This window comes from Nicotiana sylvestris, chromosome 4 (assembly GCF_000393655.2).
Source record: "Nicotiana sylvestris chromosome 4, ASM39365v2, whole genome shotgun sequence".
Lineage (NCBI taxonomy): Eukaryota > Viridiplantae > Streptophyta > Magnoliopsida > Solanales > Solanaceae > Nicotiana > Nicotiana sylvestris.
This window is the reverse complement of record NC_091060.1, coordinates 13,396,765-13,412,335: the sequence shown is the minus strand read 5'-3', so window position 1 is coordinate 13,412,335 and position 15,571 is coordinate 13,396,765. Positions and strand designations below refer to the sequence as shown.

Here is a 15,571-nt window from a genome sequence, read left to right as displayed (position 1 = left end):
TGTACTCTAAAAAAATAACCCTTGCCCATGAACCTTCTTTGGATTTTTGATTTACTCAACTCTTCTATTTTCGATTCAAAACGAAGAAAGGAAAACAAAAAATAAAAAAGGCATTTTCTACAAAAGTCCTTGCAAAATTTTAGCATATATTTCGTACCAAATCGATGCAAGTGCAAGAAGAACCACCTAAGATTTCTCCTCACTATTCTAACTAAAATAACAACCCCTACCATATATAGCCTTATTTTTAGTTTTAATATAAATAGTAATATTAATGCACGTATATTATTAAAAAATATCTTAAAAAACAGTTTTTTTTAATAAAAGCATAATTGTCGTCTTATATGTTCAGTAATAAAAAAACTATGTAATTAAATTAAATACGAATAACTTTTGGATAATACTCATATATCATAATTATATATTTTTGATAAAGAATTGCTTCTCCAATAATTTTAAGATTATTAACTTGAAAAATACGACAAATTATTTGCTAAAATATAGTACTAGATAATGTAAAAATTCATTAGTTCCGTCTAAGATTATAATTTTTGAACTTTTTGTTTCCTTTTGTGGATACTTAAAAAAGGTAAAAATAACCTAATTCTAAAAAATATAAAAATAAATACTTTAAAAAGCAAAGACAGAGTGTACCCTTCAAATTACAATCCAATCCAATCCAATTTGCCGTCGTAGTTCTATGCTGACAAGGCTTCTCATATTCCTCACAAACCATATATTATAAATACCTCATATTCTCCTTTCTATTTTTCTCATACTACAAACTAAACTCCAATTCATTCTCCTTCTCTGATTCTTGATATTTCTTCTTATTCTTATTATCTTTTCAAATATATCCCACTAAATTAAATTTATTTCCAAATATTCGTTTTTATAAATAATAACATATTCATTCTTCTTCCTTTTGCTTCATTCTAGCTCTTTTTTCATAAACACTCTTCTCATGGTAAGTTTTCTTTTTTCTTTTTAATCTTCTGTTTTTTTTTTCTATTTTATTTATTATTGAGTTTTAATCTCCATCTTCTGTTTATTTTATATCAGGCTAATGAATATGATGGTGTTAGATATGAAGAGGTGAGCCAAGATTAATTTTTTTTAATAATTATTATTCCACTTTTTGTAAGATTTTTCTGATTTAAGTTCTAATATTTTTTGGGTTGTTAATTTACAGGAATATATATTGAATTCTAGAGGAATGAAATTATTTACATGTAGTTGGCTGCCTATAGATTGTGAACCAAAAGCTTTGATTTTTCTCTGCCATGGATATGCTATGGAGTGCAGTATTTCAATGAAAGGTAATTTTTTTTAATTCTTTTTTAAATTGATTATATAAATTATTTATCTGGATTACTGTAACGATTATGTGTATTTTTTTAAAAAAAAATAGATACTGGAATTAGACTGGCGAAAGCAGGATTTGGAGTTTATGGAATGGATTATGAAGGTCATGGAAAATCAGCTGGACTTCAAGGCTTTGTTTCCAGTTTTGATGCTGTTGTTGATGACTGCTCTGATCATTATTCTAAAATTTCTGGTATTTATTTCATCTCATTTATTTTCCTCTATTTTTTCCCTTATACCAAAAAGATACAACGGGCAGTTTGGTGCATAAAACTTCTTGTATTCATACGAGGTCGAAAGAAGGACTATGCCCCTATGAGTGTGATGTAGAAAGTCTATCCTCATGCAAGTATTAGTGGTTGTTTCCACGACTCGAACTCGTGACCTATAGATCACACAAAAACAACTTTACTGTTGTTCCAACGCTCCCATTCTTTATGACAAGAATATAAATTTCATTAAAAAAAAGAAACTCGAGACTTTGATAGTTCTAATTCTGGCTATAAAGTGTAATATTTAAGTGAAGAACGATAGAATTTGAGTTGAGCTAAAACCCCATTAAATGATGAATCATTCTAAGGGACATGTGGTTATTTGTTTCCTATTTTCTTGGAATTTTATGATAATTTTGTGGGGTTTGACTTATTCTTGTTTTATTTTATTGGTGATAAATGCAGAAAGGAAGGAAAATAAGAAGAAGATGAGAATATTGATGGGAGAATCAATGGGAGGAGCTGTGGCTCTACTTTTACATAGAAAGAAATCTGACTTTTGGGATGGTGCTGTTTTAATTGCTCCAATGTGTAAGGTACGTGTCCAAAATTAAACTCATCAAATTTCAATTCTTTTTCTTATCTAAATGGAATCTCTCCACTTTTAATCAGAGATAATTCAAATTATAGGGATTGTGCTTGCTTGAACCGAATATCTCTTGAAAATAGCTTTTATATAGTCAGACATCTCTATAACGTCATCTCTATATAACAGTCATTCACTATAAAAGCAAAATTCTTTTTGGAACCAATTTTATAACAACACTTCACTATAACAGCCAAAAAATATTCAAACAAATTAAGCTGTTTTAGAGAGGTTTGGCTGTATATATTACACCAAAAAAAAGTAGTCCCCTGCAAAGAAACCATTTTTATTCCAACTTGTATTTTTTATTTAATAAAAGAAATATTTTTAATTTTGTGGGGTTGTGTTTGACCAAATTTGTAACTTGATAGAACGTGCGAGCAGGCCTGGAAAGCAAACTGTCTTACTGCTTTGGCACATTTGATTAATATTTAATTTAATGATTAAAAGTCCTTTCTATTTGGTCCCTTGCTAAGAAATGGTCATAGTTACATAGAAAAAGTGGTTTGTAACAAATATTTTTTTTGTATATAATATCTTAGATGAACTTAAATGAAATATCATGAAATTAATCATTAAATGAATCCCCATTGCTAGAAAATTATACTGTATATATAGGTTAATTTTTTTTTATGTATATAAAACTTATTGAATCCTCTTTTTATAAACTTTTCTTTTAGTATAGTGTTTTAAAATTATCTAATTAGAATTTTCGGGTTTCGTCATTGAGACAGAGTTAGTATTAATATACGAAAGAGAAGATAAAAATTAAGAAAATTTGGCTAGAATTTGGACCATGCACGTGGATGATGTTGCAGCCACTAGACGGTTTTATTATTAGGAGTAAATATGACAAATCTGGCTTTAATGTGACACTTTACTGACTATGAAAACAACTTGATATACTAATTTGACTATGAAAATAAATTGATACACATAATTGTCAAATTAGTACCTAAACTTCAATTACATGATGGATTTGTTGGGAGTAATATGTCTATTCTGGTTTTTAATATGACAGTTTACTAACTCTATGAAAACGAAATTGGATTTGCATAATCAACAAATTAGTATTACAATTTAAATTTCTTTTGATTAATATTCTGTCTTTAAATTTGACACTTCACTAACTCTATGGAAATAAGCTTGATAATTGCCTCTAGAAACAAGGAGAATTTCCTCGAAAATATCATCATGTAATTTAAGTTATCTTTTTTCTCTCAGATATAGTTCCTCCTAGGCCGACTAGCAGTACTAGGACTATTTTTTGTAATTTCCTATTTATGATTCTTTATTATGCATGTTATGTCATTCACGCCCGTTACCATGTTACATTGTTGTTAATATTCTTTGCTACTTGGTTGATTTATCTTTACTGCTCCTTGAGCCGAGGGTCTATCTGAAACAGTCTCTCTATTTCTATGAGGTAGGGGTAAGGTCTGAGTACACACTACCCTTCCCAGACCCCATTTGTGAGATCTAACTGGGTTTGTTGTTGTTCTTGTTCTTTGTTGTTTTTCTCGCAGGTATCAAATTAGTATCCAACATAAACTAACTATTGTGAATTATCTTTTAAAAGTTCCAGAAAAGCAAAAACATTTTAGGGAAACTTTGTTAAAAACATGATACTAGAGACTTTTTTCTTGATTTTTTTGATAATAGTGGTGTCCAGGAAAGTTTGCCGCGCAAATCGACTATTTCACCTAGTATGTACTACCTTTCATTAAAATAAATACTGGATAATTCTGCTCACTAAGATTTAGACAGATGAAAAGAAATCGCCTAGTGTTTGATATTAGCCCGTTTTTCATGTGAATTAATGTGTTAATTATTGTCCACTTTTATTATTATTTTTGTTCCTTTGAATTTTTTGTGTGTTGTGTTTATTGATCTTTCAATTTTTCAAGCAGATTGCGGATGATATGAGGCCATCTCCAATTGTGATAAGTATTTTGACCAAACTTTGCAACATTATCCCAACCTGGAAACTAATTCCTACTCAAGATGTTGTTGATTCTGCCTTCAGAGACCCTGAAGTTAGAAAAGAGGTACAAACTTTAATTCTTTTCCCCCTTTTTTTCATAACTGATAAACTCGAGGACCAGTGACACACAGTTCAAAACTCAATGAATAATACGCCCGCCTCTTTATCCTTCTACACTTAAATACCAAGTATTTTTTCTCAGCAAGACTCGAACCCCTGATGTGTTGACAGCCCGACACATCATGTGTTAGCATTCTTACCACTAGACCAAAGCCCTCATAACTATGTTTCACGGATCCTCCAAAAATATCGTTGCATCATGTCAGATCCTCTAAATCTGAATAACTTTTAGAGGATCTAACACACCTGACGACTTTTTTGAAAGATCAGAGTACCATAGCCTGGTTGGGGGTTGGGGGTTGGGGGGGGTGACTTTAATTTCTTCCCTTTTCCTTACATCAACTAAAAAGGGCAGCCCGCTAAGTCTGGGAAGTCCGGGGAAAGACCGGACTACAAGGGTCAATCATACGCAATCTTACCCTGCATTTATGCAAGAGGCTGTTTTCACGGCTCGAACCTGATCACATAGCAGCAACTTACCAACTTTACCAGTTACGCCAAGGCTCCCATTCTCCTTACATTAACTAATTGATCATTTTTTATTTTTTTTACATACAAAAGCTCTCTCTTTTTATGTTTGCCTTAACTATGAATCGATAAATGCAGATAAGAAACAATCCATATTGCTACAAGGGACGACCTCGTCTACAAACTGGGTACCAACTATTTACTGTTAGCATGGATTTGGAGCAAAGACTTGAGGAAGTTACATTGCCATTTCTAATTGTACATGGAGGAGAGGACACAGTTACTGATCCATCAGTGAGTAAACTTCTATACGAAAAGGCCTCGAGCATCGACAAGAGCTTCAAGTTGTATCCAGGAATGTGGCATTCCCTTTCCTATGGTGAATTTCCTGAGAACAGAAACATCGTGTTTTCGGACATTATCAGTTGGCTCAATGAGAAAATCAGTATGGGCAATTCAAGGCTGGAGAGACAACAAAAGCATGCAAATGACAATTTATCAAAGATCAGTAGTTAAGCATATTCCTATCTTGTTGATGGCTGTGGTATTTGATACCTGTAAAACAAGAAGAAGAAAAAAGAGAAGCATAATTCTTTATAAAGAGTGCTGAATTGTAAACTTCACAAATTGTGATCCATGGTTAAAGAGGGAGAGGCTCAAATCTTTGATGCTACAAGTGGTGTATGGTTTCTTCATTTCTGTATAATATGATAGCAACAATGTTAGTGGCGGAATCAAGATTTTTACTAAGAGAATCCAAGATATAAAGAAGCAAATACGGGAAGAAGTCAAAGGGATTCAACATATATAATTAAGCAAAAATATTAGGCAAAAATATACAATGTCACTGTAAGATCCAAGTTTCTTTGGAACCAATTTTCATGTTATGTTATAATATATGTTCTATATAACAACACTTCACTATAAAATCCAAAAAAATTAGAACAAACAAGGTTGTTGTAGAGAGGTTTGACTGTAAGACGTAAAAATTTCGTGGCGCGGCTTATTTGGACGTTGCTATTTAACCTATACAGATTAGTACATATATGATTCCTAAGAGAGATGAAATGATCAATAATGTAACTTAGCAACCCCTGGAAAACAGTTGGCAGGTGATAAAACTGGCCAAAGATTAGTCACCAAGTTGTTTTGTGTGAAAAGAAGAGAAAATGACTATTCACTAAAAACATCTCGTTTTGTTTTGACGTTATTAACATTCCCTGTCTTATTAGAATAAGACCTTCTCTTATCCCGGATGACTTGAGTTTGTCTTGGCTCTCTTCTTTGACAAATAGGACGCTTAGATTGTTTGGCATGCTTAGCTTTCGATCGAGAAAGACGGGAACTTGTGAAAGTGAAAATGCGTTTACACATTCAGAAGAGTCGCGCATAACGCCATAATTATCTATGTCAAATGGAAAGGACAATCAACTTAAATATGACAACTAGCTCTGTAGACATCCATAGAGAATATTAATATTTGTGATTAACTTGTAATAGTTTTTGTAAATCCTCTATAGTAGATATGCCCTAGATCCAATCTTATATTTAATGATTTGAACATATTTTTGTGAACGTTATTCGATATAAAAATATATGGCATTCTTTTATCATAGTTATTATTAATTGTTTGATTAATTTGATAAGGTCCTTGATTAAATTTTGAGACTTGTCATCGTGATAGAGATCATGATAATGAAAGCAAAGTCTCTTACAACTTAATCTAAATTTGTTCTTGATCGTAGAATTATTAATTTGGACATTAGTAATCCGGTTAGATCAATATTTATGTGATCGTCTTTATGGGATAAAGATTAGTTGATCTCATAACTAAATCACATAGATAGATGATGCATATAGAGATATGATCATTGTAAGCACGTAATTTTTGACCCGCGCAAATTTTAAAGTTAGTTTTAGTATTTTAATATTTTTTAAAATATTTACTTGACTTTATTTTAATATAATTTTAATATTTTTACTTTTAGTCATAAAAAAAACATAAAATAATATCGTTTCTCTATTTTTATCTTTAGTTTAAGATTAATTCGTATATTTTTATTCATGGTATCTTAATTTTATGATGACTTTAGCCTATTTTCTTTACTTTTTACTTTATTGTTATAGCATTTAAAAATACAAAAAAGCGTAGTTTCATTTTAAAATTTTGTTTATTTACTTAACTAAGTTTAATTAATATTTTGGTAGAATTTTTGAGTTTGTCTTTGTCCAACAAGAAAATTTGTAGGCCCAAAGGTGTGAGTCCATTTCTTTTAACTTAAACCTAATTATTCTTAGTCCATTCTTCCCAACCCATTGACCCATTTATGTGCAAGATTTAATCCTAGCCATCTATTTCCTTCTAATCCGATGACCAACATCCCTTCTCACCTTCATATAAAATACTCAATTACAGAAATCCTAACCCAAGTTTTCAATTCCAGTCTTAGAACTAAAAACAAGAGCCGCCGCCAGCCATTCCGCCAGCTTCTCTCCAGCCATCAGACCACCTTTCAACAACCTTCATCAACCAGCCACTCGATCCCAAGCCTTCACCTTCGCGAAAAACCCACCACCCTCTCCTCCCTTCGCAAACAGCTGCATAAGGCCGCGACTCCATTCCCATCTTCACTTTCACACACATGTAAGGGGATGGACGAGAAACAAAAGCTGAAAAATGAAAAAAAAAACGGAGGATTTTGGGACAGAATTAGAAAAAATGAGAGCTTAAGTTTAGCTTTGGATATTTTCTTCTTCGGTTCTTTTAGTTTGATTTTGATCTCAATTTTTTTTTAAAAAAGAAAAAGAAATACAGAACATAAAAAAAAATAATTCCAGCCTCTTCTCTGATTTCCGATTTTTAAAAGATGAGATTATTTGAGGCCGGAAGCTGAGTCGAGGTTGATTCAAGTTTCGTGTTCGAGGTTGCGTCGTGTCAATAGGATTCCAACCCGAGTTTTGTTCACGTTTTTTGATTTGCCTCCCTGCTATATTCTTCATCCGGATCTTTATTTTGGTGAAGCTGTTTCAGAAACTTTGTTTTTCATATACTAAAGAAATCTGCTGCCTTACAGGTTCTTTCCCTTATTCCTTTCTATTTTCATGTAGTTTAGTGTGTTTGTTGATTTCTTATCGTTTAGTAAAAATAATTGTGGCTGTCCATTTCTTCAACTTCTGCTTTTTAGAATCTGCTAGTGTTCAAATGTGTGTAAATTTGATCGGATTTCATGTTGCGATAGCACCGTTACGATGAATCTGTTTCACTATCTGAGGTGTGGTCTTAAAATTGAAGAGTGTTGCTTGTTTTCTTTATCTATTATCAATAGGAAATGAGTATAAAAGTACTTTTATTAATCCTACAAAAGTTTTTCTTCGGTATAATGAAAGTTAGTAAGTCACTGTTTTGAAATTGGCGTTTAATTAGCACTTCAAAATCCTCTGTTAGTTTCAAGTCATATGCGTTGGAGGAATATTCATGTGGTTGAGTTCAAGCAGACATGTTCTTTCAAATTGAGTGAGCTAGCGTAGTATTCATTTACCCTTTTTGTTTACCATAAGTAGTTAATTTGTTCGTATTCTTTAGGAACTGGGTTTCGTCAAACACATGAAATGAGGAAGCCAAAAGAACACGATCATGAAATGAGTTTTATTTATTTTAGTTTAAGTTTATTTCTATTTTTCTTAATTGCTAGGAGCATGCTTAGGCCGTCATCATTTTGGTAGGCAAACCTTTAGGACGTTCGTGTTTTAGTTTCGAGGCGAGAGGTTGTTCCCTTAGTTAAATTTATCCGGGAAATACCTCAAAAAATTTGTATATATTTTATTCCGGGGAATACCCCGTAGTATCATGTATTTGGAGGCCATGGCGAACTTCGTGGGAAAAGTATAATATATATTAGTATTTAGGATTTTACATTTATTTTCTTTTTTTATTTTCTTTTGGTTAGGTGGGGACGACCTCGAGCCTCTATTGTGTTTCTTTTCTTTTCTGTGTTTATACCTCAATTTGAATATTTTAAATGTCAACCTGATCAAGTATGCAACCGTACTAGTTACGGGACTTGGAGAGTGCCTAACACCTTCTCCCCGAGTCAAATGAACCCCCTTACCCGAATCTCTGGTGCAGACTTAGTTTGGAGTCCAAAGTGTTTTAAAGGAAAAATCATTTTTAAAAAAACGGTGACCTGACACACCGAAACCAATGACAAGTAGCGACTCTGAGTTATTTCCTTTTGAACACAATTTTGTCACTTTTTAATGAAAAACCCTTTTGAGCTTTACTAAATCTTTTTATTTATTTAAGAGGGTTTAGTGAAGTTTGTTTAAAAAAGAGTGTGATAATCATTGAACCGACTCATTGGATAATTCCTAATGGTTAGAACTACCATAAACTATCAATAGGATATTCTCTTGGAGAATGTGATGTAAGAGTTTTCTTTGACCTGAGATCGTTATAGTGATTGACAAGTTATTTATTGTGCTTTGATACTAGACACCTATGACCCTAGGGCGATAGTTGAAAGGATATTGGGTACGATTAAATACTTGTAGAATTAGTGATAGATCAAGATGGAAGCTGTCAGTCAACTCTTGGTAATGAGTTTAAGTTTCATGTTGTCATGAATTATAAACAACCAAATTAAGACCCTGGCCAGGACAATTGAATGAAAGAAGAAAAGAGTTTCTTAGGTTATTCAATGGTCGATTATACTTGACATGAACACATAGTTGATCGCCTATTAGGATTTGACAGTTAAACAATATCCTAGGGTGATCCAGAGCTATAAGGATAGAAGGAATTACTACATTATTCTTCTACTGGTTCTTGAGAGTAAATTGTATACTTCATGCTATCCGGTCATTAAGGAGTATTGCTAGACGCCACCCTTGATTAGTATATTGATGTGATCAATTTACTACCAGTTTAGTATTGAACCTATGGGGTCGCACACTAACGAGTGTTCTGATCTTTGCTAAAGGATTAATTAACTTATTATTTGATAATTGAATTAAAGAATTTGATTAGCCGAATAAATAAAGTTGTTAGTCCAAATAAAATATTATTATACTTTTTGCTAGCACAGAGATTATAATTAATATTGTGAACGAATTGAAGTTCTCTATTTGAAATAGAAAATTAAATTATATCTCTTGGTTGAAATATATATGTGATATATATAATATAAAAAAATATTAATTTATATAAAAGTTATGTATATTATATTAGTTTATCCTCGCCAATTTGGAATTGGAGATGAAAGTCCACAAAGGACTATGGCATGCACGTGATTCCCATTAGGAATGGGATATATATTTCCATTGGAAAACTCCTATATTGTTCAATTTGTAATTAGAATTGTAATACGTGAAAGTCCATTGTTGAATTGGACGAATAGGCGTGAAAGTCCAATTGGACTTGGCATAAAATACCTTCAGTCACATTACCCTTGGGAACGTGATTCAATTTCTTCCTTAAAGTTTATTTTTGAATTAAACTTTTACCCTAAATAAATCATTACCTCAACCAAATAGGAAAAAAGTTTGTAGGTGATGCTATGTAAAGGGTGATGGAGAAAATTTGCTGCATAATTTTTCCTTGAGAAGAAAACTCATTTTGTGAAAGTGAGAGTGCAATACAAAGCCAAGAGAGAAAATACAATTACAAGAAAAGTGTTTCTTGTTCTTCTAATTTGAGTTGAGATTTTTGAGAAAAATTTCAACACAATACTCTTCGTTCAATTTGTTCGCGGGTTTCGTTGATCAAAGAGTTGATAGCAAGGATCGGTCTCGGTGTGGATACGCATAGAGTCTTCGCACTATCGAAGAATTTGAAACGAGACTTTCTTCACCAGGTACGTCTTAGATCCGATCTTTGACATGTAAATAAATTTAAACACGAAAAGATCTGCCTAGGATTGTTATTGTCTTCCGCTGCGTGTTACGAACACCTATACTCAATCCTTCAGTGGTATCAGAGCCGTGGTTTATTGTGTCTAAAATTTATTTACGAAATATTTTAAGATTATATTTGAAGAGTTCAAACCATAATACATGTGTATTGTGCAATAGTCAAATTGTTTGAATTCATATGGATTGATATAATTTTATTGTGAATAAAATATATATACATATAAGTTAAACTATTGAGATAGTTCGTAACTTGAATTTGAAATTTATGTATTAGATACGACGGTAATCCATAATAGGTTATTGGATTCTACTGTTATTTTAATTGTTATTAGTTCATGAGATGTTAATTAATAATAGTTTTCTGGCATGAAATAGTTTTATGTGATATATAAGATATACATGATAGAAGATGTTGAATTTTGTTTTTATGTCACGTTGTTCATTACATAATTTTGAACTATTTATTACATGTGATGTAAATTAATTTAGGACTAAGCATGTAGACAATTTGAACTAAATTCACATGCTATAAAAGATTTGATCTTCATGTTATTAAAAACTGTTTTAGTAACAATTCCCTCTTACTAAAATTTGAGTTCTTAAATAATAAAATATAAGATATTTTATTATAGAGCTATCCATCAAAGTAAATAATTATACGTATTTCTTGTTTATAAGGAACGGCCTGACTACCAGGAGACTTATAGTTCGAGAATATGTTAAAATTATTTATTGCATTAGATGTATGGATTGAAAGAATTATTCAATTTTACACTAGACGCCTGGACCACCCGGAGGAGTATAAAATTTAATAAGTTCTTTGCTATCATGATGTTGAACTCAACTATGCCAATAAGATCGACCTAACTACTAGTGAACTATTTGACATTGAGCTATTTAAGAAAATTGTATGGGGATACAATTGGTAAGAGTACCTACCTTTAAAATATATGCGAGAAACGACTTGACTTCCAAGGGGCTCATACATATTGTTAAAGGATTCCTTTACTCCACTAACAGAAATAAAGATTTCGTAAACTATAATGAGGGTAAATAGTTTAAAATAATTAGTGAAAATATCATTTAGATAAAAGTCCATGTCTTTATGATATATGCAAATATGTTCTTATATTATTGCCTTTTCTTTTCTATATTTTAGATTTCTCAATATGTCTGTTATATCACTGCGTGAAATACTTGAGACCAACAAGCTGGTAGGACCAAACATTGATGACTAGTATAGAAATTTGAGAATTGTTCTCATGCATGAAAAGCTCATTGATGTGATCGATAAGCCAGCAAAGATAATCCCACCAGAGAATGATGTTCAAGGCACCTAGGTTTATCATAAATACTTGGAAGAATGTCTTGCTATTAAACGCATCATTCTCGCTTCTATGAGTTCTGAACTCCAGAGGAAACATCAGAATATGGATCCAACTGCAATCATTGAATATCTTAAGAAGATGGATGATACACAGCTCGACATTGAAAATTCTCTAGTTGGACCCCTTGTCAATCATGTGATTGTTCTTACCGAAGAACATGAGAACTTGGGGTACAAGCTTCGTAAAGAGCTTTCTAAAGATTTGATCTTACAGTCAGTATATGATGCTGAATGTTTTCACTGTAAGAAGAAAGGGCATTGGAAGAGAAATTGCAAGGAGTATCTTGCAACTCTAAAGGACAAGAAACAAGGTGTCACACTACTTTTTTTACCTCACTAACCCTCCTAAAATAAATAAAAAGATTTGTAAAGCTAAAAAGGGTTTTCAGTTAGAAAATGACAAAAATTTGTGTTCAAAAGGACTTTTCAGAGTCGCCACCTGACATTGGTTTTGGTGTGCCAGGTCACCGTTTTTTTAAAAATGATTTTCCTCTTAAAACACTTCGGACTCCAAAACTAAGTTTGCACCAGATATTCGGGTAAGGGGGTTCATTTGACTCGGGGAGAAGGTGTTAGGCATTCCCCGAGTCCCGTAACTAGTACGGTTGCGTACATGATCAAGTCGGCTTTTAAGAATACTCAAATTGAGGTGAAAATACACAAACAAAAACAAACACGGAAGAGGATCGAGGTCGTCCCTACCTAATAAAAGAAAAAGAAAAATAAAAATAATGAAAAGTAAAATTATAAGCTAACCTACACTATACTTCCTCCACGGTGTAGTTGCAGCCTCCGTTACATTCACTTCGGGGCATACCCCGGATAACAATAATATATACAAACTCTACGGGGCATTCCCCTGAATATAAACTAAAGAGAATGACCTCTCACCTCGAATGAAACAAAAGACGAGACCTAAAATTTGCCTACCTGAGTGTGATCGGCCTAAACATGATCCTAGTGATCATATAGAAACAATAAAATAATAAAGTGCCACGTTAATATCAATTCTCTTTTCTATGTTCAGTAACAGACCCCCACGATACAATTCAAGCATCAAGATGTTATCCCTTTTAACTTCTTTCATTTTTGCTTAAGAATCTTGGTATACAAATGTTCACATGCTATTTTGGCCATTTATTGAACAAACTTTTGCATCCAAACTTTTCCAACAAAGAAAAATCTCGAGAATAAAAGGAATTACAGAATTAGGAAAGTAATTAAGGAACTATGAATCCAAGCATAATATTAGCCCATGAATAGACTAAACTAATCTATACTCCTAATACCATAGGGAAATCTCAGAAAATTCAAGCCTAATAGATGCAAGAAAGTAAATATTATATTACTGGACCCATTAATTTAAAACGCAACTGAATCCCACTTTGTTACTTAAATGAAATTAGTCCAAATCTTACTCCCAATTTTGAGATTTATACTTATCAAATGTAAAACTAGATCAAACAAACTAAAATTCCCTTCCACTTTGTGATCAAATATCAGTGCCAACATCGAACACCAAGCACATAAGGATCAAGAATCAAACAACAAATTAAGTTCAAATTCATTTTAGACATAGACCAACACATAGGAACATGAATCACATAACCAATCAAACTTTAATTCATTTGAAACAAAGAGAGATAGAAGAACTGAACCTTGATTGAAAAATAAAATCAGCAAGCGAGAAACGGAACCCGAACCTCGAACGGAAGCTGCAAACCGCGAATGGACACCCCGAACTAAATTCTCGAGCTAATCAAACCTTCAAACGAGAAACACACGCTTTGCCGGAAAGGAATTCGCAGAAATGACTGAAAGAGGCGTTGCTTTGAACTTGGCCTTGAATTTTTATTAGTGACCAAGGAGCAACCTAATGCTCTTTACATGGCTATAGTAGAAATTGGAGTCTGAATAAAAGGAAGAAAGATTTATGATGTTATGTGGTTGTAGGCGGACCGGTGGTGGAGTAAAGGGAGAGGTTGGCGACGGCTAGCAGGGTTCTCTCTTCTTCTCTTAGGATTTGTTTTTCTCTTTTCTTTGGTGGGCTGATGATATTGTATTATACGAGTGATTTTGTGAGTCACGTGAGATGTGGAGGTGAGGTGTCCAGGGTGATGCCCAAGAAAATTGAATATGAAAATCTTATTCTAGGAGAGTCTATGTGAGGAGGAGCAATTCCTTAGAGAAAGTGACAAAATTCAGGAGCTCTTTCCTTTTATTTTTTGAATTATGTAAAGAAAACTTTTAAGAGTCAAAATGAACCCAACTAACTAACTGAAAAGAAAATAAGATAGTAAAGGATCAATTAGGCATACTGCCTAATGCAACGAGAACCAAATATGTCAATACTCCCAACTGAAATGATATATAAAAATAACTCAAAATGATCCCATAAAAAACTAATCAGGCTAAGAAAATATTTACTCTTTTTTCTTTTAAAAACATATTATGATAACACTAATTAATAAAGCTAATACTAGTGTAGTAAAACCTTAAATCATGTGACTATTTTTGCGGTTTTGAGTTTCACAAATAAGATATATTTAAAAATTGCTAGACAAAAATATTAATTAACTAAATTAAAGGAAAATATTTTTTGTAGTTTTTATTTTTAAGATTGAATAAAGCAAAAAAGTTTAGAATAGTCAAAATAGTGATATTAGGTCTAAACTAAATATTTAACACTAAAATGTGTAAAATTTTGGGGAGGGTCAAAAATTACATGTCTACAGCTGCCCCTCTTTGACTGGAAACACGAAGAGTTTTCAGACAAAGAACGACGAGACAAGTTTTTTGACCCGACCCTTATTTAGATAGACCAAAAATTTAGAGAAAGGAAGAGAGTGTGACCGAGCCCTGGTGTCTTCGGGCAAAGAGGGGCAGCTGTAAGCACGTGATTTTTGCCCAATATGAGAATTACTCCCAAAAAATCCAAAAATAAAATGATTTTTCTTTGGTGTGCAATTTTGTGATATTTTGAATAATTATTTGTATTTGTCTGTGCGTGTTTATTTGATAAATTAATAAAAAATACAAAAATATGTCGCATTTTGCATGTAGGATTTAATTCTATAGTTGTTAGTAATTAAATTTGTTTTACAAAAATTAAAAATTACAAAAATAGGCATCGTTTGCATTTTTAGCATTTAATGTCCAAATATACAATTTTATGCTTAATTATTACTTAATTGTGCGTTAATTGTTATTGGGAGTTAATTTGCGCTTTTATAACTTAATTTAATTCTTAATAATAGTTTAAGTATTTTTATAATTTAGTTTTAGAGAAATAAAAGAAGAAAAAAGAGCGAAAACATAAAAAAAATCGGAATTGGGCCTCTTCTTCAATTTCAAGCCATAGGCCCAAAAAATGGCCCAATCTTCCCTACGACCCAGTCCATTTCGAACTAGGTCGACCCAGTCCATAACCCAACACCCCTATCTTACAAAACAAAAACAAAACAAAAAAAAATAAAGGA

General features: G+C 32.3%; 1 protein-coding gene across 1 annotated transcript; it reads left to right on the top strand.

Annotated features, from left to right (window-relative positions):
• Positions 1 to 791: 791 nt before the first annotated feature.
• Positions 792 to 5,529, top strand: LOC104225114 (caffeoylshikimate esterase-like). The gene is made up of 7 exons (XM_009776886.1): positions 792 to 967; positions 1,063 to 1,095; positions 1,193 to 1,319; positions 1,412 to 1,558; positions 2,043 to 2,173; positions 4,134 to 4,271; positions 4,934 to 5,529. Exons 1-7 carry the CDS (start codon positions 965 to 967, stop codon positions 5,309 to 5,311), a joined length of 957 nt encoding a protein of 318 aa, XP_009775188.1. The 5' UTR covers positions 792 to 964; the 3' UTR covers positions 5,312 to 5,529.
• Positions 5,530 to 15,571: the final 10,042 nt, after the last annotated feature.